A 27,572-nucleotide genomic window follows, 5' to 3' on the forward strand; every position below is an offset into this window, starting at 1 on the left:
AGACTTTTGCAGGGTTTCAGTTACACCTCATATTGCAAACTTTGGCTTACATTCAGAGAATCCCATTCTTCATTGTTTGAAAACAAACAAGACTCTGCCTGGAGGGTGCAGACATAGACACCCATGGAAGCGAAGACTCGACTGCTAATAGCTTTATCTAGTTCTTCTACTGAAGAGCCAGAGAATGGACTGAATGCTTAGTTTAGTTCCTTTTCCAACATGGAATACACAAATCGGCGAATTGCTAGGAATCTCAACTATACATCTTGAAGCTCGCTGAAGGAAGGGTAATATGACAAATGTGGAGTCTGAATCCAGAGAAAGTTATTTCTTCTTTCCCTTCCAAGTATGCCATCAATTCCATTAACTCCCAGCCCATTCAATGCTACGCCATTTTCAAGCTGCACATAACTTTGAATTCGCCGTTTTGCTGCTATCTAGCAAAGCTGCATAGAATCACAGAATTACCGAACTGTAGAGTTGGAAGGGACCCTGAGGGTCACCTGAGAGTCATCTAGTCCATCCTTCTGCAATCTCAACATACGGTCCCCTGTCCAAATTGAAACCATACTGTACCCCAGAGCTGTGGGATGCAGGGGACAGCATGCTGGCGAAGGCTGCATGGAATAATTGTACAACGGGACTTATTTCTTAATGCATACGCTTGCCCTGTAAGATGGCGCTTCAAATTCAGTGCAACGGTTTTCCCAGTTGTTAATCAGGGCTGCACAGTGATTGAACAAATCATATAAATTCACTTATTTGGCTCCATTTGTGGAATGTTCTCCACAGGGAGGTTTGCCTGGCGCCATCGTTATACACCTTTAGGTCCCAGGTGACCTTCAACCAGGCCTTTGGCCAATTGACATCTGATGCCCGTTTAAATGTGATGTGGGAGGGAGGGGACTATAGGTCTGGCTTTGTTTTCATTATGTATTTTGTGCTTTTCATGGTGTAATTTTATGCTGCGAACTGCCCTGAGATCTACCAATGACAGGCGGCCTGGAGATTTAATAAATAAAACTAATAATAATAAACAATGATTTGTCCAGAATGACAAGTGACCTGGATGAAAAGTTCAAAACTATGAATGATATAAAACCACCGACTGCCCCTCACTTTATCCAGAATGGCAAGTGACCTGAAAGGTGTCCCAGGAGAAAGAAATGAGCCCGGGTTCAACAAGACTTACTCCCAGGACAGGAGGCACAGGAGCCAGGGTTGGGCAACCTGCATAAGTGGAAACAAACCGTTTAGCCCCAGGGACGTGAATAATAATAATAATCGAATCCTGGAGTTGGAAGGAACCATAAGGACCATCTAGTCCAAACCCCTGCAATGCAGGAAACTTTTGCCCAATTTGGGGCTTAAATTATGAGTCTCATACTCTACCAACTGAGCTAGGCTGAATTGTTGTTGTTGATGATGATGATGATATTTATCCCCCACCCATCTGGCTGGGTTTCCCTACCCATTCTGGGCAGTTTACAGCAGATAAAAAGTTGTAAAAACTTTTTTTTTTGTTAGCCCAAAAACAAGTGAGGTCCCAACCAAAGAATGGCAACTTAAGCTGACAGAAAATGCAACTTAAGCTTGCAGACTTAACATATAGCATAAGAGAACAACAAGAACATACTTTCAGAGAAGAAATAATTGTGTACACCTGAAAACGTTGGCAGCATTAAGCTAAATCCAGCAGTGTAAATAAGTTTTGATGGATGGATTTTAATGGAATATTGAACGGTTTGGTTTTTGTAAATTATGCAGGGATTTATGATGTGCAAAAAGAACCATGGAAAGAGAAGGGAAATCACTGGTATTTTAAGGATATTAAAATGAGCATTTTAAATTGTAAAACAGAAAATTTAATAAAAATTATTTTTATGCGTATGTGTGTGTGTAGTAAAACATAAGGCATTAAAAAAATTGAAGAAGAAGAGGAAGAGGAGGAGGAGGAAGAGGAAGAAGTCTAGACAACAAGGTGGTGGAAAAGGATGAGGATCCCAGAGCAGCGCCTGGATCCCTGGAAAGGTCTCTAGCTCGACGCGCGCAGCAGGGCCGACGTGGCTCGCGCCTGCCCCGCCCGCGCAGGGCAAAGGCAGCGCCAGCGCCGCCAGCTCCCGCTTTGAAAGGCCGCTTCCAAGCCGCGGCGAGCGGCGCCAGGCGGAGCCACAAGAGCGCCGAGCAACCAACCCGACGCGCGGCGGCGGCGGCTCGATGAGCTCGGCGCTCCCCGCCATTTTGCCCGCTTGAGGGGGAGCGGCGGGGGCCGGAGCGACGGTGTCCGGCTGCCTGCGCTCCTCTTCCCCGCCGCGGCCCCATCCAGCCCGCCTCTGCGGGTTCAGGTACTGGCATGGGCGCGGGGGGAGGAGGCGGCGGCGGCGGCGGGGTGAGAGGGAGGGCCGCTTCCGGGAGGGCATCTCCCGAAGTTGGGCGGGGAAGGGAGAGGCTGAGCCACGCCTGGCTGGGGGGGGGGGGGGGGCGGGTGGTCCGCGGCTGTTTCTTCTTGCGGCTTCCTCCTCCCGCGGCTGCCCTAGAATCACAGAAGGGACCTCCAAGGGTCATCTAGTCCAACCCCCCTGCGACCCAGGAATCCTTCCCACCGCCGACCCTGGGTGGCCTCGAACCACCAACCTTCTGCTTTAACAGCCAGAGGCTTTCCTCCCTTTCCACACCTTTTATTTGCAAACAGCATTTGTTTTTAACCATTTAAAAACATTGCATTTTTAGGCTTCAGCTCTGAAAGAAACAGAAGCGATTTCTCTATTTACAAAGTGTGAGTCGCGTTTATTCTGTTTGCTTGAAGGTGTAAAAGGATTTAGCATTGCATTTTCAGGCTAATGCTCCGAAGGAAACGGAAACAAAACGGGTCTTGCTCCGGCGCGGCTCCTCTCCCTCCCTGCAGTCCTGTTTCCCACGGACAGATTTGGAAAGGGGGAGAAGGGCAGGTGGGGAGTGGGTGGCTTCAGTCTGGAGATGGTTTCTCCAGCTGCTGCCTCTGTGAACCTTCCCTTTTGGGCTTAAAAGGAGGTTGGCTGATCAGGAATTCTAGATTTAGTGTTGGAGTTAGGAAAGTAAAATCATAGTATTGTTGAGTTGGAAGGGATCCCTAGGGTCATCTAATCCAACCCCCAGGTGCGCTCAAGCCATCCACCTGGCAAACAGCTAGGTGCACTGACCCATAAGTAGCTTACGCTCAGAGTAACTTGCGCCAAATTGCTCTGGGCTGCCCCTTCTATGGGGAAGAGTTGAGGAAGCTGCTTTCAGTTGCCTTAATGAAAAGGTAGCAAATTGGTTTGTGATTCGTTGTTGTGTTCTTACTGAGTGGGAAAGTGATTGTCACCATTATTATTATTATTGCCTTGGCACCAAAATAACTTGGCTGGCTGTGCAAGGATGGCCACGGAGACACCATTTGCCGCTTTGCCTCAGGCAGCAAAATGTCTTGGGCCAGCTCTGCAGCCACTTCTGAAACTAGGGTGCATATTGCCTTCTATGCAACACTTAACATTTCCTGTTTCATAATTTCATGACAGAAATTCATTCCCTTCCCAAAGCTGGTGCAAGGAGAGGAAATTGCAAAGCGCATAAAAGATGGTGCAGGCCAACTAGCTTTTTTTTTTTTTTGTGAGGGGTGGAGAGACCGCGGGGCCCTATCCTCCACCTGTCTGCCACATGGCAGCAATGTCCTCTCTGCAAAGGTGGAGGGGGTTCCTGGGCTCCATCCCTCAGCCACCCATTCAGGTGTGCCTTTTTTCTTTCTGAATGGGTTGGGGGAGAATTGGACTTTCATTCCCTCACCCTTGCTGTATGGCAGCTGCAGAAGGCAAGGCAAGATGTCAAAGGAGAAGTGGGCTAGTCAAAGTGGACTGGGGTGGTGCAGTGGGCAGGAGAGCAGCAGGTAGCACCAATAAGCTTCTCTTTCTTTGAAAAGACGGGATGCAAAGCAGTGGCAGATACGCTTAGAAGTCACTGTTGTTGCATAACTGGGTTTGCACCACCGCCAGCTGATTCTGAATGGGCCACACACATTTTGTTTTTGTTTTTTTAAAAGTATTTATTAAGATTTTACAAAATGAAAAAAGAAAAAAGAAAAATACAAAGTAAAAATAGTTAAAAAACAATTCCATCTTTCCATCACTTATTTTTCATATGCTTGTTTCCCGGACCTCCTCTCACCTCCCTTTTTTGTATTCCAATTCAATTTATTAGTTCAGCAAATCCTTTCCCTCTTTGTTTATCCTAGTCTTCAATCTTAAAATATTATAACCTTAAATTTTAACCTGTTAGTAATCCATTTTTTCATATTCCTTATAGCGTTATAGCTAGAAACCACTTAACTTTTTATCCAACATCATTCTAACATTCATTAATTTTACAATATTTCTGTAGATAGTCTTTAAATTTCTTCCAATCTTCTTCCACCAACTCTTCTCCCTGGTCTCGGATTCTGCCGGTCATTTCTGCCAGTTCCATATAGTCCATTACCTTCATCTGCCATTCTTGGGCCACACACATTTTGTGGGTTGAAGAAGTGGGGAGGAAAACAACCTGTTTCCTTCCAGTTATTTTATTGCATCCTTCCACCCATGCATTTGCCCTGAAATTTCTACCTGAAATCACAGTGCCAAAGCAAGATTGGAGGGGGGGGGGGATGCGGAGACAAGAGAAAAACAGTTTGCTCCTTTGCAAAGTGTGTGTGATCCACCAGGATCCATTAGTGTTGAAGGAATGAAATTCCTCTGATCTCCTCCCTGGGACATACACACATACACACACGCATTCAAATGAAGTCATGGTTTGGCATTGCATGACCTGTGAACCAGTCCATTGTGCCTTTTAACAACACTGTAACAGAATGAAATATTCCCACTGCTACATATTATTGTTGGGAAAGGGCACATTCTTTTCGGCTGTTAAAGCAAGGAATTGTGTCATGGTTGATGTGTTTGGCAATCCTAGAGCCATTTCTGCCTCGCCACAGTATAGCCACACCAGACTGAGACGTTCCTGTAATAATGGAAGGACAATAAGAACTATGTGTGTATAAAACTCTTAATGTGATGGTGGAGGATATTTTGGTGAAAACATTCATTCCAAATTACCTTTAATGGAAAATGCATATTCAAGATTTGCTTGCAGCCCAATCCTAGACACTAAGAAATGACCTGTGAGATTGAGTTTTATGAGAATTACTTTCAGATAAGTAAGAATTGTAGCCCAGTATTGATTTCTTCGCCCTTGTGCACTTTACACTACCCATTTGTACTTACATTTACATTCTTACCAACGACTGTTATATGTATATGGGAAAACATTGGGACAATAAGTTTTATGTTGCCACTGAGCTGCATGCCTCTCTGTTTTCTTTAGAATGTATTTTTTTTTAATCAAAACATTTTCTTGCCACTTTTCTGGGCAAATACCCATCCAAAACAGCATACGACAAAAGCAACAAAAGACAAAAAGAAACAATATTACAAAAAAAACTTGTTAAAATTGTATCTCTGTTTAAACATGTTTCATTGTTGTTGAGAGACAGAACACAAAGTATACAACGAGCTAGCATCCTCTTCATAGAAACTTAAAATTATAAAGTTGGAAGGGACTCCCTTCAATGCAGGAATCTCAGTTGCAGGAATCCAAGACATATGGCCATCCAACATCTGCTTTAAAATCTCCAGCAAAAGAGAGTATACCACGTGCTGAGGAAGTCCATTCCACTGTCAAACAGTTCTTAGTGTCATAAGGTTCTTCTTGATGTTTAGTCAGAATCTCCTTTTTTGTAACATGAATCCACTGGTTTGGGTCCTACCCTCTGGAGCAAGAAAAAACAAGTTTGATCCATCTTCCATGACAGCCCTTTAGATATTTGATTCAGCAGCAAAAAAAAGGTAATGCTATTCTAGGCTGCATCAACAGAACTCTAGCGTCCAGATAAAGGGAAGCAATAGCGCCACTCTCTTCTGCCATGGCCAAACCACACCTGGAATACTGTGTCCAGTTATGGACACCACAATCTAAGAAGGATGTTGACAAGTTGGAATGTGTGTGACCAAGGAGGGTGACCAAAACGTGTTGTCAACAGGTGGTGCAGAGTTTGTGCAGAGTCCCTGCCACAGAAGTGATTTGTGGTCAACTCTCACAGGGAAAAGTGTTCATTCCTATGCCAGACGCCTTTTCCATAATAAATTAGTTGACCCTTCTTGGGCAAGGGTCCTCGGTCAGTGGTAGAGCACCTGCTTTGCTTGCAAAAGGGCCCAGATTACATTTCTAGATAGGACTGGAAGAGAACCCTTTCTGAAAGCCTGAAAACCTGCTGCCAGTGTAGACATTGCCAAGCTAGATGTACCAACAGTCTGACTCAGTTAAGGCAACTTCGTATGTTCCTATCACACACATCTCCAAACATGTATTCTCTACTTTTTATAAAAAATATGTGATCAGACTTGGAAGATTTTTAACCCTCCATCCAAGATGACAGGTATTCTGATTTTTTCAATCTGAAGCTATGCCCAGTTTGGCACATACAGAGAATTTATCTGTTTTTGAAGAGCTGCTAGCCAGACTTCAGTAAGCATGCTTGTGACAAGGACAAAGGAGACAAGTGAAAAAAGATTTGGGGGGGGGGGAGAGTAAATGTGTTGATACATGTTCTATTAAGATGTGTGTTCATTTCAAGAGATCCATTATTTAATCATCAATGGCAGCTGTCAGTTTAACACATCTGCAAATGAAAAGCTCGGTGTTCCTTGTTTTTGAAAGAACAGCTGAGGATTTTTCTGGCAACTTGTGATCTTAACTCTGGAAAACAAGAAAGGAAAAAAGCATGGGGAGGAATAAGTAGAGCGGTAATGCATTCAGTTTGTAAGCATTGTGATGTCAACACACGCTGAAGACACACAGTCTCCACTTGGATCCATTTTATTGGAGGAAGGCTCTCTCAGGTGGAGAAACGCTTACCACAAAGAACTATAAAGGGGATACTTCCATAGATAATCCCCAAATGCATAAAGTTGCATTTTACTAGTATATCCAGGCAAATGAAAATTAATTACTAACTTCTAGTTAAGCTGCTGATAGGAACTTTTAGAGAGCATTGACTGAACAGTATGTTTAGCCTGAAGGTGCAAAACAGAAAAAAAAAACTGTCGTGTAACACAGTTAGCAATTACTGTATTAAGTGTTTTGAAGCAGTGTATGACTGACAAATCCAGCTAGGCATTCTGTTTAATAAATACATTTTTTATTGCATATATAGTTCCTTGCTTTCTAACCTGTTTCTTTTACTCAAGACACCTTGCAAGAAAGGTAGCATACAACAATGTTTAAATTCTCATTGTTTATCCTGTACTCAGAGATGAGAATGCACACATCGTTTTGGTTTCACAAATTAAGATTACTATTTTATAGTAGCAGAGCAGGGAACTCTCTCTATCCAGCATCTATGGAGGCACATGGGGTGCCCCTGCTGCAAGTGTATTTTAGCAGAAAGAGGGCTGACGCAGCAAAAATTATAACTGATCTTAAATCTACCCCCACCTTTTTAGCGAATCCAAGGTGGGTGTGCTTTCAAGAAGAAGGAAGTGTGCTGGTTTCACATTTGTTGAAGCTTGATTTTTAAGCAGCTGTGTCAAGTTTAGCCAACAAAATTGGGAATTGTCAAATTTCCTGCCTATAGTCAGTCTTATGTTAATTCTGCTGCCTCTGTAGAACCAGGATCAGAGATTTTAGTCATATAGAAAGAATGGTGCATGGTTGTTTACTTGGTTGGCGTGGTGGTTTCCATAATAATGGAATTTTAAAAATCCTTCTACAAGGATATCAATCTAAGAAGATTGATTCAATTAAAATTAAAATTGTGCTTGGAATATGGGACTGTCGTGGTTTTCATTTGAATGCTGTCATGATTCAGTCTAAACTTGTTTCTTCCAGCTTTCAAACAAACATCAAAGATTTCATCGCCACCGAATGCAGCAAGCTAGGAATCATGGATCTGAAATTCAATTCCTCTCGGAAGTATGTTTCTATCAGCGTACCTTCAAAGTCCCAAGCTATGTCGCCACACATCAAATCAGTAGATGATGTAGTTGTCCTTGGCATTAATCTCAGCAAATTTAACAAGGCTACCCAGTTTTTCATTTGCGTTTCTGGAGTCTTTCTGTTTTATCTTATTTATGGATATCTGCAGGTAAGTGTTGTAATTCACTGCTTATGGTAATGTTTGTGTTTTCTTCTTCAGAATAATGTATTACTCAATAAAATTCTATTGTAATCTGTAGTGGCTTGATGCAGATATGAGGGCTTATTTTCTACTGTTACTTAATTTATTACCTGTCCATCAACCAAAGGTTTCATGGTAGGCCACAGCACTTTGAAAATGCAATTATCGAAAACCGCTTAAAACAAATTACAGCCACAAGAATAGGGTGGGTCCTAAAAATGTCAGTGTCAGTTGTCAAAGTCCACGGTGAAAAGGTATGTCTTCATCATTCAACAGAAAGCATATAAACAATATAGTGGAGATGCCACACACACACCTCTTCAGGGAGGCAGTTCCACAATTTAAGCGCTGTTGGTGAGAATGTCCTCTCCCACACTAACATCATCCTGAATGTCTTGAGGGCAATAGAACCACGAGATGTCTTCCATCTAGCCAGACCCAGCCAGATCTTAGCTTCAGCTGGCAAGACACAACTTGGGACCTCTTGTCCTGTCTTCACATACACAGTGATGGGGTCTGAACCGGCCATGAGTAACAAGAATTAACTTGGGAATCTTGGTGTATGGAATGGAAACATCAAATTGGTGTGCAGCTTCAGTAAAATCTCCCAAGGTCATGTCTGAGATAATTAGGGAAAGAGATTTAAAAGAAAACACCAGTAAAATGTGCCCATAACAGAGATAACACACCGAATAATGTGTACGGTTCTGGTTGCCACATCTCTAAAAATATACCATCAGCTGGAAAAGGTGGAGCAAAGGGTAATGAAAATAATAATAATTTATTACTTTTACCCCACCCATTTAACTGGGTTGCCCCACCACTCTGGGCAGCTTCCAACAGAATATAAAAGAACACACGAGACCTATGGCATTAAAAGCTTCCTGATACAGGACTGCCTTCAGAGGTCTACGGAAAGTAATATAATTGGGTTTTGATATCTGAATGGAGGGCATTCCACAGCACGGGCGCCACTACTAAGAAGGCCCTCAGATGGCCTTAACATCTTAGTAAAGTTTAAAATGATTTAATGCTTTGTAGTTGAGGGGGGAAATATGACGAGGGGATGGAGGGCATGATAGGAGTTTATAATGTTATGAATGATGAAGAGGAAGGACAAAGAAAATTCTCTTATAACACTAGAACTTGGGATCACCCAAGGATAAGAGTCAGGACGGACTAAACAAAGAACTTCTTCACACAATGCATAAATCATATAGGGAATTCTCTACAGCAATGATGGCGATAGCCAGTAACTTAGAAGTCTTTAAAAGGAGTTTAGACAAATCCAGAGACATAAATGATAGCCAAATGGAAGCTCCATGTTAGGAAGCAGTCTGAATCTAGATGCTGAGGAGCAAAGAGTTGAGAGTGAGTGAGCCTTATTTGTCTCATCAGTTTTAGAAATGGATGGACTCATCAAGTAGGGTTTTTCTTATGTACTTATGTGATGCTGGAGTCTTGCATAAGAGGTGAATAGATGAAGAGTACATTTCTCTGAATTTAAAACCCACTCAATGGGCCAACAAAATAGGATATCTAATGCTGGTGCTTGCTTTTCACACTGATGTTCAAAAACAAAGTACATGAATTAAAAACAAGTCAGAAAGAGTATTCAAATTAATACCAATAACTTGACAGGATGGTTAGCCAGATTCATTAAGCTAATGATAATTCTGTTCAATGTTTTTAAGCTGGGAGGCAAAAAATGTTAAAGCAAATTTCTGAGTAAGTCTAATTTTAAAAGTTAAAAATATACAACATGGTCACATAGGCCATGTTTTAAATATAATGCTTCTCTGTTTTCCCTCTTCCAGGAACTGATATTTTCAGTGGAAGGTTTTAAACCCTTTGGGTGGTATCTTACATTAGTGCAATTTGGGTTTTATTCCATTTTTGGACTCATAGAACTACAGCTTATTCAGGACAAAAGGAGACGGTATGATATTATCTATATAGCCTTACTTTTTCAGATTGTTATGTGGGTTAAATTTGATTAACTATTTAACCAGAAATGATTTGTGAAGTTGAATTGGGGCGGGAATCAGTCAAATATTGTTTCTAAACATTTTGTCTGATTTAGTAAGATTCCATAACAATGCCCATGGTGTTGACTTGTGGAGTTGTCAGCCCAATGAAAAAATGAACATGAAGTAGAATTTCTCTCCCTCCCCACTTAATGTGGGGAGTTACTTTAAGATCACTTAATTGGCACAAATTTTAAAATTAATAAAAACATAGCAACAGATGCATACATTTCTCATTTATTTTATACTGAAAAAGAGAATCATTTTTCTTTGTGGCTTTTATAATCTGTTCACATCACATGCTAGATGTCAGCTGATTCGAGAGTTTCTGAAATATTTGAGTAGTGTTACAATGGAAACTCCAGCAAAAAGGCTAGGATCCAACGGACCGTATGGGGAGCTTCCATGCATGAAACAGACCTTACTGATCACAGATCTCCCATCCAGTAACTCTTGAGAAGTTACTCCTGAAATATGGAAGACCTGTAAGAGCAGCCTTCCAGTTCGTTCCCAAGGTCGCTCAGAAAAGAAAGTCAGCTGTTGATATCCCAACTCTTCTTTGGGCATTTTTTTTTTCTAGAGCTGTATAGTAAGTAGAGATCAGGGGTTTGAGGTTTTATATTATCTGAAACCTACAGGAAAGCCAGTATTCTCAGGACAGTTATTTTGGATTAATCCCACTGATTGGTACAGAATATGTTGTATTCTGCATGTCTGTGTAGGGCAATGAATGAAAGGCATGAAATAGCATGCTTTTATATCTTCCATTTTAAAATAGAATAAATCGCCAACATAGTGGCAGTAAGTGATAATACAGTAGTTAAGTTTTCTGGTTTATTATATCTAATTAAATAAAAAATAAATTCAGATTTCAGCACTATTTTGAATTCCATGAAAAGTCACCAGTTTGATTATTAATCTTTACTTGCCACAATATTAAAGCCTCTCTTTTAGTGTTGACATTTGCTCCCCAATACAGAGCTTCATTTATATTTTCCAGGATCCCAGGCAAAACCTACATGATAATAGCTTTTCTAACAGTGGGGACAATGGGTTTATCAAATACCTCCTTAGGATATCTGAATTATCCTACACAAGTCATCTTCAAGTGCTGTAAACTGATCCCAGTTATGATAGGAGGAGTCTTTATACAAGGTATGCCTTATTCTTGCTATTGAATGCTGTTCATTTCAGAAAATAAACTTGTAAAGACCCAGCAGTGGTTTATTTTCTCTTCCCTTAACCCTCTCTATCCATTGCCTCACTGTAGAGGTCTTAAGTTACTTTGAAATCCTGGATTGATTTTGAATTTGAGTCAATAACCAAAATGAATCAAAACAAAACTGCAAAGGAGGCCTAGAAGCAACCTGTAGGGTGGAGAATCTTAGAATGTGATTGGGAAAGTATTTTTGATGCATTCCTGATTTAGACTGTCCAAAATGTAAATAGCTGGTAATTGAGGCAGAATTATTATCTGAACTTGCATTGAGTGTCTCTTGAGACCTATATTCCTCCACTACACTCTCTCTCTCTCTCTCTCTCTCTCTCTCTCTCTCACACACACACACACCCCGTTTGGTGAAAGTGGGTGTAATTCTATTGTGTTGAATTATTTTTGGGGAGGAGAGGCAAGTAAGGCAGTCTTTTTGTTTCTTTAAGGATATGACCAGAGCCTTCATTTTTTGTGTTGATCATGCTACACCTCAGCCACTGAATAAAGGTTAACACTGCAGGGTTGAGTCTTGTTAATGCTTTTAGGGAGGCTCGTGGTGGTGGCTTCACTTTGAAAAAGTTTGACATTTCTTGCCTGAGCCTAGAATAATTTATCTACTAACTCCGTTCATGAAATCCCCAAGGTGCTGCTGCTTTCATTTGATGGAGAGAGACTCACTTATATGGGTTATTTTTACTGTATGGGAAACCTAGGAAAACTGCCCTTTGAATTGGCATTCTTGCTGCTTTTAGTGCAGCTGGCTAGTTTTTTTTAATTTGGTTATGGTGAAGTGAGGAGGGGACACGGGTGGCGCTGTGGGTAAAAGCCTCAGCGCCTAGGGCTTGCCGATCAAAAGGTCGGCGGTTCGAATCCCCGCGGCGGGGTGTGCTCCCGCTGCTCGGACCCAGCGCCTGCCAACCTAGCAGTTCGAAAGCACCCCCGGGTGCAAGTAGATAAATAGGGACCGCTTACTAGCGGGAAGGTAAACGGCGTTCCGTGTGCTGCGCTGGCTCACCAGATGCAGCTTTGTCACGCTGGCCACGTGACCCGGAAGTGTCTGCAGACAGCGCTGGCCCCCGGCCTCTTGAGTGAGATGGGCGCACAACCCCAGAGTCTGTCAAGACTGGCCCGTACGGGCAGGGGTACCTTTACCTTTAATGAAGTTAGATTTCAGAGATTGATTTCAGACTTGAAATTCTCTTTACCTGTTAAACTAAACATTCTAGGCTCAACACTTCTTAATACCTTTGAAGCATCTAGAATGGGAGGTGAAACATACCACCTGCAAAATTTCAGTATCCACATGCCCCAAGATTTTAGACATCTTTACAAAACTATATGTTAAAATGTTTCAAGTCTGGCAGAAAATGTATCTGTAGGCCACCTATTTTGATACTAGGTGTCAGGATATTGCCACCGAGGGCTGGTTCATATGTTCCTCCATTGGCATGGTTGCTGTCTCTTCATTGCTACGTCACACAACAGTCCAGCAAATGAACGTACCATGGAGACAAAGGATGTTTCTCATGCCAGTACAGTTGCACCTTGGAAGTCGAATGGAATCTGTTCCAGAAGTCCATTCGACTTCCAAAACGTTTGGAAACCAAAGTGCAGCTTCTGATTGGCTGCAGGAAGCTCCTGCAGCCAATCGGAATCCCCGTTGGACGTTCGGATTCCAAAAGAAGGTTCGAAAACTGGAACAATCACTTCCAGGTTTGCGGCGTTTGGGAACCAAAACGTCTGTGTTCCAGGGCATTCTGGATCCAAGGTGTGACTGTACTCTGGGCTCCCAGGGAGGGGGTGCACTGACGCAGAGTGTAACTCCATCCATGCCTTCCATTGGTTCTTTTTATTATATATGTTACTGCACCAGTGTGGAAAAAGACCACACTCCAGCAGCAACAAGGTTGATAATGAGATTTATGATTTGGCCCCAAGATCTTGAGTTAGGCAGTGAATTGAATATTTGTTTACTTGCTGTGTACTCAGTACCAAATGAACTGAAGAATTAACTCTTCCATCATCGCATGGTGTCAACTTCTCCCTTTTTTCCTGCACAGGAAAACGTTACAATATTGCGGACGTTTCTGCTGCAGTGTGTATGAGCTTGGGCTTAATATGGTTTACTCTAGCTGACAGCACCATTGCACCGAATTTTGACTTAACAGGTAAAATCTTTAATGGAAGTTCGTACTCTGATAGGAATTAATGTGTTTTTGGAGAAGAAAACTGGCGTATCTCCAGCTGAGCCAGGCTGGGGGACGTACACTGGCGTAGGCCACCTGAGCTGGGAACCTGCTTGGCTGAGCTAGAGATCTGCCATGTCCTAACGCTCTCATCCCAGTGGATCTAGGATTATGGATCTAGGATTAGGACTGTGCCGTAAGAGCCACTGAGAAAATTTCTGTAGAGCTTCTCGGTCCAATATATCTGAAGGAGCGTCTCCACCCGCATCGTTCTACCCGGACACAGGTCCAGCGTCGAGGGCCTTCTGGTGGTTCCCTCACTGCGAGAAGCCAGGTTACAGGGAACCAGGCAGAGGGCCTTCTGGGTGGTGGCACCCGCCCTGTGGAACGCCCTCCCACCAGATGTCAAAGAGAACAACAACTACCACACTTTTAGACGACATCTGAAGGCAGCCCTGTTTAGGGAAGCTTTTAATGTTTGAGGCTTTACTGTATTTTAATATTTGGTTGGAAGCCGCCCAGAGTGGCTGGGGAAGCCCAGCCAGATGGGCAGGGTATAAATAAATTAGTAGTAGTAGTAGTAGTAGTAGTAGTAGTAGTATTGTGAAGGAGAAATTCCTTGTTGATTTTACCAAAGAAAAAGAAAAAGCTGTTTTCATAATGGTTGAAGAGGTTAGGTTTGGAACCCATTCCCCAGAAGGAATGCCAGCCAGCCATATACCCTTTGGATTCTGCTCGCAATACAACAGAATGCTGTACTTTTCCATATTGCATCCTAGCTTTATTTCTTAATTAAAATTTCAATTTTAAATTAGACTTTTCCTGATTGTTCAATACTTCACTTGCAGTCAGCCTGGGAATATACTTCTGCATGCAGTTTTCTATGTGGAAAATAAAAACTAAAAAGACAGGAAAATGAGTTCTGCAAAGCAGAACCCTTTGCTGAATAGCAGTCGAACTCCACGACCTTTACAAGATGCATACTTAATGAAGCAGGAGACTATGCACTTTGAGGGCAAAGCTGATCCCATATGTCTGTTTCAAAAAAAAATAAAAAAATGTAAAGCCATCACTTTCCTTCAATGCTTAATATTACCGCTGGTTTCTACATGTGTGTATTTGCTGTACAAAAAAAGAGATGGTGTTTAGAACTCTTGAGTAATTATAACCAAGGTTTTACTTTACTACCAAAATTTGGGCATGTAATTCAACAGGCTTGTATATTTCTACTTTTATCAGGATTATTATTATTATTTTAAGAGAAATGAATTGTCAACCCATTAGGAGATGGAAGGAGGAACATATAATCCATGGATCCGTACAATAAAGTAGCCTGAATGTGTAGGGATGGTGCCAGGTGTCCTCCCTTTTCTCTGAAGTTTTTGCTTTAACCCCCAGTCTTCATGCCCAGCTGCAATGAAGTTTATGTAAACTGCATTTGCTCATATTTCTTATGTTGACCTTGGGTTCCCCCTTCATCTGTTTTGCCACTGTCCAAATTTAAATGTAAATTCCCTTGAGATAGGGAGTATTGTGTATATGGATGGTAGGGTATAGAACATGGGTAGGCAAACTAAGGCCCGGGGGCCGGATCTGGCCCAATCGCCTTCTAAATCTGGCCCACGGATGATCTGGGAATCAGCGTGTTAGTACATGAGTAGAATGTGCCCTTTTATCTAAAACTCATCTCTGGGTTATTTGTGGGGCCTGCCTGGTGCTTTTACATGAGTAGAATGTGTGCTTTTATTTAAAATGCATCTCTGGGTTATTTGTGGGGCATAGGAATTTGTTCATTTTTTTTTCAAAATATAGTCTGCCCCCCCCCACAAGGTCAGAGGGACAGTGGTCTGGCCCCCTGCTGAGAAAGTTTGCTGACCCCTGGTGTAGAACAAATAATGTTTACACTACAGCAGGAAATTCAGTCTGCCTGTTCAGATGTCACAGTAAAACCAGGGTTGGGCAACCACCAGTCTGTGGGCCAAATATGACCCACCAGATCATTCCCCCTAAATGCCACCACCTTACCTGCCCCCCCCCCCGGCATCATATGTGGAGCAGGTAGAGTGGCAGCTGATTCAGCTACTTGACCAAGTTCCTCGGCTGATAGGTGGTGAGTTCAAGCCTGCTTGGTTTGGCTGCAGAAGTTATCCACTGGGAACCTGTGCATGCAACTGATCCCCACAGAAAGCCGCCTTGAATTCCCTCCCTCTCAGCTGATGGGTGATGGAGTTTAAGCCTGCTGATCGGCCGCACTTTGAAACACTGTGCAAACCTTGTGTAGTGCCGTGAAGTCACTATTTTCCCACAACCCTGTGGACCACCTTTAACAGGTGTGTGGGATAACTCACCTGATGTCATTATGATGGGTGGCGATGCCCACTTGTCAAAAGTGGGGGAATATGAAGAACCTAAAGGTTATCCACCCTTGCACTGACTTATAGTTTAGCATGATATGAACAAATCAAAACAAGCCTTGAGGTTAAACTCTGCCCCTTGTCCCTGCTCCACAAGGAATTCAGAACTGTTCAATTTTGTTTCTGCTTAACTGTGGCTTATTGCATTGTCAACGGTGGCTAATGTTAACATCACAAGTCAACATCAAACCTAAGCAAACACTTCAAAACTCTTCCTTGTAATTGTGTGAGCAAGGAGCACAGAAGGCAGCTTGATCTAATCACTACGCTATGGTTTTGTTGACATCCCAGTACGGCCGTTGTGTTCAAATTTGCCTTGGGTCCTGCTAAAAAATTATGTGTCTCAAGCAAAATGTTGTGCTGTCATTGTGCTGAAATAAAGTTTCCATAAGTCAGTCACAATGTCAAGTTCTTAACTTGCCTTGCAGTGCATGCAGCCCTATTCCTGGTCACTAAATAATATTAGATTTCCTTTCACTAGTTTATAATCAAATTGTTGTGGAAGCATTTACACTCAAGCTTGTATTATTCTTAGCTGAAGCATTTTTTGAGTTGCATAATTTAATCAAAATTCTTTAAACATTCACATTGTCAAGGGCAAATCTATTTACATGTGACAGCTTTTGCCCAAGGAGACAAAACTGAGCTTTGAGGTTAAACGGAACTTGTAATTTTTGCTGATACAAATGTTAGAAACATAAAAACTGAGTGAATTTAAAGTATTGGCTGTGTGAACAGTATCACCCATATTGTGTCCATCAAAGACTGGAAAATTAGATTTAAGGCTCTTTTAATAGTATTGAAGAACATGGTAAGCGATGTTGTGTAAAAATGGGGGAAATGCAATAAGCCTAAATATGCAGCAATACAAATTGTGTTAATTTTATTAATTAATTGATTTGATTGATTTAACATGTTTAAAATGTTGTTGCACGTCAAGCAGTTGTTGCTTTCTTTGCTATCCGGAAAGAATATATATTGCAAAGTTTATCCCTCTAAATGTTTGTCTTCCCTTCTGCTCTTCCCCCCTCAAAATGGAGAATATGGTTGCTTTTGTGTTGTTCTTTGCATCATATGTAAAAAGCAGGTCTTACACAGATTTTAAAAGTGCAGATAATAAGAGAATATATATCCCTTGTTTTCTAAACTCCAGTCAGGAGTGCCAAATTGGCCATGCCATGGCCCTGGCACAGAATTTTGTGGGTGCCCGGCTCCTTCATGGGGAGCTTTGTGGGTGCTCAGGCACCCAGGGCCCCAGGAAGTTGGCACCTATGACTCCAATAGGTCCACATCGGAAGAACCATGAGCGATATTTATTTGTGGCATCCCACTTGCACAAATGAGACAATTCCAGTTTTGGTGAGGAGAGAGAGTTCGATCTGACAAGCAAAAATGTTTGCACTGACAGAAAAATTGCCTTAGTGCAACAGTGAGTTTTATCCATAATGTTAGAGTATGTGCCCATTGCTTTATTTTATGTTATGTCCTTTTCTGATTCCTTGAAGGTGTGGTCCTTATATCCCTTGCCCTCTGTGCAGACGCCGTTATAGGAAACGTGCAGGAAAAGGCTATGAAGTTGCACAATGGCTCCAACTCTGAAATGGTAAATGTTCCCCTTCTATAATTTCATTCAGTTATGGGAGCTGTGGGGCGGCGTTTTGTTCTATTTCTGTCTACTATTTTAAGTCAGTCAGCCATGATTAAAAAATGTGCATTGCACTGAACCCAGAAGTGACCTGAAAACATCACAAAAAGGTTGAGGAATGGGGTGGGGCAGGGGTGGAACAGAGTGTTTTTGGGCTTTGTTAACGGTGTTTCAAATATACGTGATTTCACTTTAGCGTGCGGTGCCTCGGAACATAACCTCCCACGTAAATGGAGGGTTGCCTGTACAGGAATAGTCCTGTCTGGTTGTTGCCAATAGTAAACATTTGTTGCTCTGGCGTAAGTTAATGGCAAGAGAAATTGTGAATTTAAAAATAAGAGACCGGAGCGCAACTTCAGACAGAGTTTTATTAAAAATTAAAAGATTTGTCTTCACAGCCAGCAACTACTGCTGTGTAAATTCGGTAAGGCCAATGCACGCAGTTGCCATTTAATTCATGATAACTGTAACTATCACTCAGAATAAGGCTGTATAAAACGGCAGATCTGTTAACCAGAGAATCACCTTGTAAGTGTATATCAATTGCCAGTTGAGGCGTGTTTATCAAGCAAGTCACTCAGAAGCTAATATCTGAGGTTATTGCCTGTATTATACTTGAAAAACGTAACTTTCAAAAGAGATTACATTCTTCCGGCAAAGAGATGTGCTGATAGAGCACACAATATATATGGCGTTTTAAAAATACCATAAGATTAAAATAATTTGTTTTTGTAACTATTCCAGGTTTTGTATTCCTATTCAATAGGTTTCCTGTATATTTTATTGGGACTGACATGCACTAGTGGCTTAACCCCTGCAGTAACATTTTGCTCAAAGGTAAATAATTTTTTTCCATTTAAAAAAGTGTGATTTCCTCCCCCCCCCCCCAATTCATGTGCTGCTGGATTATTTTTGACCAAATCACATTACTAGGCTTTGCATTCCTGCTTGAACTTTTTTTTTATGATGCTTTGATGATTTTCACTGCACTTGATACTTTTCTTATGAGTTGGTGGTTTATAAATACTGTCATAAACAAACAAACAAACAAATGTGCATTAAAGTTGTTTCTGTGATCCACTGACTTGGGTATATGTACCCAGCCTCATCAGAAATTACTTTTATTCTTCAAAAAGTCCAGGAGTAATTTTTTTATCACTTCATTATGACTTTTCTCAATTTTCCAATGGGAATAAATAAAATCGTGACTGATTTAAGATTTTGTTACTTTGGTTCGGGCAGTTGATTAAAGGCATTTATTTCATTCTGCGGTACCTCGGGGTTTGTTTTGCATCTTCCTCCGTTTAATATTTTGTCTTGTTCCTGCAGCACCCAGTTCAAACATACGGCTACGCATTCTTGTTCTCCTTGACTGGCTATTTTGGAATCTCTTTTGTCCTAGCCCTGATTAAAATCTTTGGAGCTCTTTTAGCTGTGACAGGTACAGTTCATTTTTTTAGTTCATTTTTAAATAGAAGAATTGAATAAAAAATCCTGATTTGGGATAAAGCTTGTACATTATTTCTGCTCCGTCTCCTGTTCTTTTGTTCTGCGAATGGTTTAATGGGTTCATGTGGTGAGGGGTAGCGTGTCTTAGATACGTACCGCTTTTTTTGTTTTGATCCAATGCTTCCACCTACAAGGCTGCTTGCGCAAATACATAGATCATTGCAGCAGAGGTAAATGTCACCTTCCACACATTTGCAATTCAAAAATGCACAGCAGATATGTATTAAATGGAAAAGAAATGTGTATAAAAGCAAATGAGGTAGAGAAAAAGAAATGATTAAATTATAACATCTCTAAGCTCCTTGACTGTAAATTGGGGGAGGGGGGGAGTGTCTTTCATTTTTCCTTACTTCAACAGGATTCCAATTATATACGAATAAGAATTCTGTCAATTCAGTAGCATTAAAGCATTACATTCACTGCTCAGTTATACAGGCATGACAAATATGTTCTCAGAATCAATACTGGAAATAATTTGGTGGTGGGTGGGACCAAATATTAACCTTAGAAAGGGGGTGGGCTGAGAAGCTCTAGAAGGATCCTAGACCCATCTATCAAGCAGATAAAAGTCTTGGTTTGGTTAAAAAAAGGGGGGGATAAGATATTAAGCTTTATCTTTTTCTCTATAAACTTTAATAAAAATTTATTTTAGAAAAATACATCAAACAGACTTCTGGGGCTAGTCTTTATATATTAAAAGCACATGTTGCCTTACTTTAAATCCATATCCAAGAATTTTCCCTGACAGCGTAATAGACTTGGAGAGAATGATCAAATGACCCACATTGGACCAGATTGCACTGGTGAGGAGATGGGTCATTCAGCCTTGTACCCTATAGTCCAGCGGGGGGGGGGGGGGATGTTTCCACTCCCCTGGAAACATTTCCAGGTGTCTTTAGGTCCAACAGGCAAGGAGTCTGTGTCTGCACTAGGACAGAGAAGGTGAAAAGAATCATCCCCCCCCCCTCCAAGATGTTGGGCTCCAAGCCCCCATCAGCCCCTTGGTCAGGGCTCATGGGAGGTGAGGTCCAGACACATCTAGAAGAGCCACAGGATCTCTAATTGAAGGGCCATTAAGCCTTCCCTGGAAGCAGCTGTATATGCAAACCCATTTAGAGAGGAGTGTGTAAGCAACGATAGAAAGGATTTCCATCTGCCTGATGGTTTCTGAAAGCTGTTGCAGTCCCTTTGACTGGTGCCAGCGCCAAGCATGCTGCAGTATAGTTGTTAAATGGCACACAGGCCAGGGCTGCATATTACTGCTCCATTTGTCCAGCAGAGGATGCAGTTTTGGCAGCTATACAAGTCTCCACTTTTATACCACAGCAGCTAAAGTGTGGGATTAGGCTGCCCGGTTGTCGGCCTTCATTGAGCCCTGCCATTAGGTAAATGCAGTTAAGAGACCTGGAAAAACAATGCTTTTTTATTTTTAAAAATTGCATAAATTGGAGGAACCGTCTCCTCCTCCCCAATTAAAGCCGGGCTCCCCTTTTCGTTCTAGCAACAAACACCCGAATAACCTTGGACAAATCACTTCACCTTCTCATGCCTCCATTTTTCATGTTTTATAAAATGGGAATAAAATATTTAACACAGCCATAAAGAAGTGCTTTGGCTATCCATTGAAGAAGAAGGGGGGGAAAGTTCTGTGTTACTGCTGCGTATTATTTCATTGCAGGGGATTGTGGCAGAATGAGACAGATATACGGTATGGTGAAAGGCTGATAAGACGCCCTATAAAAAAGGCTTCATAACTACAAAATCTTCTGCTCAAGCCGAAGACTGACAGGCAGCCTGAGCAACATAATTTGCTGACCTTGTTGTGCCTGCAGGGGAATTCCAGCATGCACAGTCATAGACCCTGTGAAGTCTGCTTGGGTGTATAGATGCCTAAAGGTGCTGGGGATGAGGAGCTTGCCATGGGCCGGAGCTGCAGTAACCAGCCAGCAATGCTGCAAGATTTATTAAAGCAACCGATCCAGTTGATAGATTGATCATCTGCCTTTTTCCCAGTTAATCAGTTGAATCGGTTAGACCAGTGTTTCCCAACCGGTGTTCCGCGGCACACTAGTGTGCCGCGATACGTTGCCTGGTGTGCCGCGGGAAAAATTGGCGGGGGGGGGGGGAATAAAGGGGAAAAAAATTATTCCCCCACCGCCAGGCGTGGGGCTGGGGCGGGGGAAGCCCGAGCTTCCCCCTCCCCCAGAACGGGACCCAGAGCCATGCCGAAGCTGCGCGCAGCTTTGGCATCGCTCTGGGAGCTTGCGGGGCTGGGGGAGGAGGAAGCCCTCCGCCAGCCTCCAAACCATGTCGGGAGACAGCGGGATGGCGCGCTGCGCCTCTCCCGCTGTCCCCCGAGTTTGCAGGGCTGGCGATGGGGAGGAGCAGGCTTCTCCCCCCGCCAGCCTTCCAGCCAAGTCGGGGGGCAGCGGCAAGGGCGCGCTGCGCCTCTCCCGCTGTCCCCCGAGTTTGCGGGGCTGGCGACGGGGAGGAGCAGGCTTCTCCCCCCGCCAGCCTTCCAGCCAAGTCGGGGGGCAGCGGCAAGGGCGCGCTGGGTTTCTCCGCTGTCCCGGATGGCTTTCAAAAGCCTGCCTTCAAAAGCCGTCCGGGACAGCGGAGAAACGCGCTGCCTTTCTCCGCTCTCCCGGGAAGGCAGGCAGGGGGGAGCAAAGACTTTCACCCCCGCCCACCTTCAGAAGAGGTCCAGGACCTCTTTGCTCCCCCCGCCTGCCTTCCCGGGAGAGCGGAGAAAGGCAGCGCGTTTCTCCGCTGTCCCCGACGGCTTTTGAAGGCAGGCGGGGGGGGGAGCAAAGACTTTCACCCCTGCCTGCCTTCCCGGGAGAGCGGAGAAACGCACTGCCTTTCTCCGCTCTCCCAGGAAGGCAGGCAGGGGGGAGCAAAGACTTTTGACCCCCGCCGGCCTTCAGAAGAGGTCCTGGACCTCTTCTGAAGGCGGGCGGGGGGCGAAAATCTTTGTCCCCCCTGCCTGCCTTCCCAGGGGCTTTTAAATCGCCCCGGACAGCGGAGAAGTCCTCCACTGTCCCGGGCGATTTTAAAATGCCGCCCGCTAGCATTTTAAGATTGCCCCGGACAGCGGAGAAGTCCTCCGCTGTCCCGGGGTTTTTTAAAATGCTGGGGGTGGGAAGAAAAGCCCTTGTCCCCCCCCCCGCAGCCTTCAGAAGAGGTCGGGGGACAGACTGTCCCCGGACCTGGTCTGAAGGCGGTTTCCCTAGGAACGCATTAATTGATTTTCAATGCATTCCTATGGGAAACCGTGCATCGCAAGACGAAAAACTCGCAAGACGAAGAGACTTGCGGAACGAATTAATTTCGTCTTGCAAGGCACCACTGTATCCGGAGAGGCGGCCTTCAGGCGAGTTTTACTTTTAATTTTCCTTCTCCCACTTAATGCCCCACGCTCGCCCGAGCAGCTTGCAGTCCTTGGTAACCACGGCGACCCGAGGGAGGGGAGGGAACAGGGAAGTCGAGGGCGGCGGCGAGCCGCGATGATGTCAGTGGGCCGCGCCGCCTCGCCCTGGCACGGTGTGAGAGCCCCGGCTAGTGGCGCGAGCTTCAGAATAAGTGGGATCCGCGTGCACGAGACCGAGATTGCGGGTAAGGAGCTCAGCCCTGGGCAGGAGGAAGCGGGGATGCGCGTGCGGGCCACATCCCCACAGAGAGCGAGCCTCCCCCGTCCCACCACTCCGGGCAGGTCCACTCGCATGAGGGGGCGGCGATGGCGACGGCCGGCAGCTTGCCTGCAATGCCATCCCTCGAGCAGGCGAGGAGCCCGGAGGCTACCAGATGCGAGTCCTCTTTCCCACCCTGCTTGGGAGTCCAGAGCACTTGGTCGCATTCAGGATCTAGAGTGGGGAAGCGGGGCTTGTGTCTGGGCTGGACACATTGGGCTGCCTGTGCCGCTCGACCTGCGGGGAGAAATCAGGGTGGGAGTCACGACCGTGAGGCAGGGCTGCCAAGTGTGGCAGAAGAGGACACGGCCGTCACACCTGTCCTTAGGTAGGAGCTTCTTCCGTGTCGACCTGCTGCCCTAAAGTCTTGGCTTTTTTCTTGGCTTTTTGGCGGTTGGCACAGAAGGAAGGCAAGGGGGAGGGGGAAAAATTGAAACTTACACTTTCGTGCGTCCCTCCCGGCGTGACGCTGCGCGCTGACGTCACGGGGCTGTAATGGTGGTGTGCCTCGAGATTTTTTTCATGAAACAAGTGTGCCTTTGCCCAAAAAAGGTTGGGAAACACTGGGTTAGACAGTAGGTGCCATTTTGAGATACCGAAGGAAGGAAGAGACTTGCAGTTTGTTAAAGAACCAAACCTTACCACTCACAGTTAGGCAAACTACCTTTAATGCATTTTTTTTTTAAAAAAAATCCCTATTGCAATTATGAATCATGACCAAAACAAGCGTAAAGCATAACTGGAAACCTTGCTGATGAAAATGTACTCTTGTCAATTAAAATTGGTTCCCCGTTGATTAAGCGACTAAACCTTTTGCTGACTGATCTACAAATTTAAAGCCCTTATTACGTAGTTAGACGCAAGAGATCTCATGCAATGATTTTGGTCTCTCTGGTTCCTTTTCTTCACCACCTCTGGGCAACCATGTATCAAAAAATTTTGGGACCCCTTTAGAAGCACCTTCAAGCATTGCACATCATCATGCCAGCTGAGAGAGCCTGCCATGGGAGCTTTCTTCCAGCATTGGATCAGAGCTCTAGATCAAGCAGATTTTTTGTGTCTCTCTTTTTTAAAAGAGGGTTATGGTTTTTATATTGTGTCTGCAGCCTGTTGAATGTTGATAAAGTTATTCTTGGAATAACTTTACCTTGATGCTTTGCCATTACATAGACCGCACACTGTGGCAGATGTAAAGCACCACCCATGTGGCCACCAGCCCTCTAAATCCAGAGAAGATTAGTAATAAACCAGATGTGAAAACAGTAGAATAAGTTGGTGATACCTAACTTAAATGCCATTCATTCTGATGGAGCTGAAGTGCAGCTAACTTTCTCTGTATTGGGGGCCATGATGTCAGTCTATTGCAAGTAAATGCAAGCTGCAGTAAGGCGTGAGGTTGTGATTACCGCGTTTGCCATCCTTTGCATGATGCTTCTATTCTGGTGCATTGAAACTGTATTTTAGTTGGGATGGAACTAATGTTTTAATGGACTTGTTTTCCTTCAGTCACAACAGGAAGAAAAGCAATGACAATTGTACTTTCTTTTCTGTTTTTTGCAAAGCCATTTACATTCCAGTAAGTATCCATCTACATGTATTGACTTTAATTAATACACCTAATGTATATAATGTTGTGATTTAAATGTAATCACCGAACGCATCCTATAATTTTTTTTGATAATTTATGGCCCACCTGCAGGGATTGTTTATTTATTAATTATTTTCCACTTGTATTCCACCTTTCCTCCATGGAGCCCAAGGCAGCATAGATGGCGCTCCCATTCTCCATATTGTCCTCACAACGATGTTGAGGGTTAGTGACTGGCCCAAGGTCACTGAACTTCCTGGTCAAGTGGGGATTTGAACTCTGGTCTCCCAAGTCCTAATCCTGCATTCTAACCACTACACCCCATAAGCAAGCCTATGCTTTGCTACACGCACAGTGGGATTTCTGTTTTTGTTCCGTCCTTGACTCGTGTGGGGTGCATGAGCTTAAGACATGAAGAACAGAAGCAAGAACAGAACTAAGGGGCACTTGGATAAATTAATTTGATACATGGCTATAAGTGGGAGGTTGTTAATTGTTTGCCAGAAACCCCAAAATTATATGCTATCACAAAAGCAAACAGACTTTTAAAATGAATTAAGGCCCCACCCAAAGAAGATGTGTGCTTTGTTATGTGTTCGGGAGCCAGTGTGGTGTAGTGGTAAAGAGCGGTGGACTCGTAATCTGGTGAACTGGGTTCGCTTCCCCGCTCCTCCACATGCAGCTGCTGGGTGACCTTGGACTAGTCACACTTCTCTGAAGTCTCTCAGCCCCACTCACCTCAAAGAGTGTTTGTTGTGGGAGAGGAAGGGAAAAGAGAATGTTAGCCGCTTTGAGACTCCTTCAGGTAGTGATGAAGCAGGTCATGAGACCCTGATGGCAGCCAGTTGTGTGCTTTGAGACTCCTCAAAGGGAGTGAAAGGTGGGGTATCAAGTCTTCTTATCTCCTAATCAGTCTTCACCAGGGTTGATAATGTTGCCCCACCTCTCCACCAGGTATGATTGGGGGGGGGGCGCTCAGTCGCTCTCCATACAGAAATGTAGCTGAAGAGGCCGCCCCCCCATAGGGAGCCGCCTCTTTTTTTGTGTGTGGCATCCTTCCTTCCAGGACCCATACACAGCAGTTGGGATGCTCAGAAGGCAGGCACTGCTTATTGTCACTAAGAATAAACCTTTATAGGTATAGCAGCAAAGTGTGCACCCAATTTTTAGAGCAAAAACATGTCCTAGCTCTCACATAATTTGGAAAACTATGCACATTTTGTAATAGCAGTGAACTGACGTGTGAAATAAATGGAAACCTTGGTTTCGGAGAGAATACAAATCTGTCTTGCTATATGGAAATTAGAAGATGCATTATAAATCTTAGAATCATAGGTTGGAAGGGACCACAAGAGTCATCTGGTCCAATCCTCGGCAATGCAGGAATCTTTTGCCCAACATGTGGCTTGAACCCACAGCCCTGACATTAAGAGTCTCAGCTCTACCGACTTGAGCTACCGAGGCACATGAATACTTACGGAAGTTAATTTTTTAGGTCTACCATATTCCTCCACCCCTTTACAAATTCAATTTTAAATTCTGGGACTACCGCTTTGCTTGCTTCAAGACCCTTGCCATACATACATACAGTTTCTAATGTGTTGCTCCACCCCTCTTTCTCCATTTTAGGTACGTGTGGTCAGGCTTGCTGGTTGTCCTTGGTATATTCCTCAATGTTTACAGCAAGAACATGGATAAACTCAGACTCCCTTCAGTGCGCAGTCTCTGGAATAAATGTACCGAAGAAAAACAGACAAGGACGTTGTCTCAAACGGTGTAGACAGTGGCTTGCGCCATGTGTTGTGCTGGACTGTTTGTATCTGTTACTTCATTGCAATAGTCTCCAGCTGACTCGTTTTCCAAAGGGAATGACACTAAAACCAAAGGAGTCAAAGGCATTTTGTCGACTTGCAGATGGCGGACATCAGCGTCTCTGTGAAAACCCTCTCTTGGAAGCGCTCAGGTCTCATCCTGTGTGGGGGCCCGGTCTGGATAATGGCATTTGACGACGGGCTCTGAGGGACAGTGGTTCTTGTGTGAGCTGTTGAAATCTTCACTCCAAATAGGGCACATAGGAGAGGGCGTGTGTGATTAATTTGGGCATTTTAATTGCTGCTGCTCTTGAAATCAAGTGGGTCTTTGTGTTTTATTGTTGGGATCAGTTTATTTAAATGTAACACTGTTTTGAAACAAGATAGAAACTAATCAGAACCTGATTGACTAAACTGAAAGGTTAAGCCGGCGAGGTTTTAATTATTATGCCATAACTTTTTTATTTTTTATTTTTTAAAAAAAAAAAGTCTTAAAGCTTCTATTCCCATTGTTTTTGGTATTGAAGGTTTTCTTCTGAAGGAAAAAGCAAAATGAAATTCTCTTCAAGTGGATGGCTTTGAGAGACGTTTAAAGGAACCAGCCTCCTGTCTATGCATTTTCTCTCTCTCGTTGATTCGTAAGGAATGATCCTTCACATTAAAGTATCAAGAAGGTCTTAATGACCAGACAACTCATTTCCTTGCTACCTCTCCATATTGTAATGAAATGAGTGGGACCTAGGAAAGTAGCTAAAAGAGTGGAGGATGGATTACTTTGATTATTGCATATTGTAATTAGCTTAGAAATGGGCTCGTTCAGTGGAGCGCTTTCTATACTGTGCACTTTAACAAATTCTGTGCCATGAAAAGCTGAATTCCGCAACGTGAATAAATTCTGCACATGTGTGTATTTGCTTGTTTTACATTCTTCCTTTTGCTTCTGCAAATCATGGGGAACTATAGTTGTGTAAACTGTTCATGCCAAACTTTTACCTGTTACTTAGCTTTCCCTTTTAACTTCTTAACACATTTAAGCCTATATATAGACTTAGGAGCTAGAAGTTTCTTTTAAACAAATATGAAAATTGTCAGGGTGCTGAATGCTGCACATAATCCCGGTTTTCACTTGCAACTGAAAAATCTAGGCAATCCTGACATTGGTTTATAATCTCATGAGTTGTTACAGTCACTTCTGTACTGTATCCAGATATTCAAAACAGGTATGGCTTTGTCTTTTACCAGATTCTTTTCTTCTTCGCTTATGCC

At 43.5% G+C, this 27,572-nt stretch overlaps 1 protein-coding gene across 2 annotated transcripts; it reads left to right on the forward strand.

Moving 5' to 3' along the window:
* The first annotated feature begins 2,197 nt into the window (after positions 1-2,197).
* Positions 2,198-27,216, forward strand: SLC35B3 (solute carrier family 35 member B3). Of its 2 annotated transcripts, XM_028737754.2 has the most exons (10): positions 2,198-2,345; positions 7,936-8,191; positions 10,042-10,163; positions 11,252-11,406; positions 13,525-13,632; positions 17,570-17,667; positions 18,454-18,546; positions 19,039-19,150; positions 24,414-24,483; positions 26,125-27,216. In XM_028737754.2, exons 2-10 carry the CDS (start codon positions 7,991-7,993, stop codon positions 26,273-26,275), a joined length of 1,110 nt encoding a protein of 369 aa, XP_028593587.2. In that variant the 5' UTR covers positions 2,198-2,345; positions 7,936-7,990; the 3' UTR covers positions 26,276-27,216. The 2 variants fall into 2 exon arrangements, with proteins under 2 accessions (XP_028593587.2, XP_028593588.2); XM_028737755.2 differs by lacking the exon at positions 13,525-13,632.
* Positions 27,217-27,572: the final 356 nt, after the last annotated feature.

The sequence above is a fragment of the Podarcis muralis genome, chromosome 8, assembly GCF_964188315.1.
Source record: "Podarcis muralis chromosome 8, rPodMur119.hap1.1, whole genome shotgun sequence".
Taxonomy (NCBI): Eukaryota; Metazoa; Chordata; class Lepidosauria; order Squamata; family Lacertidae; genus Podarcis; species Podarcis muralis.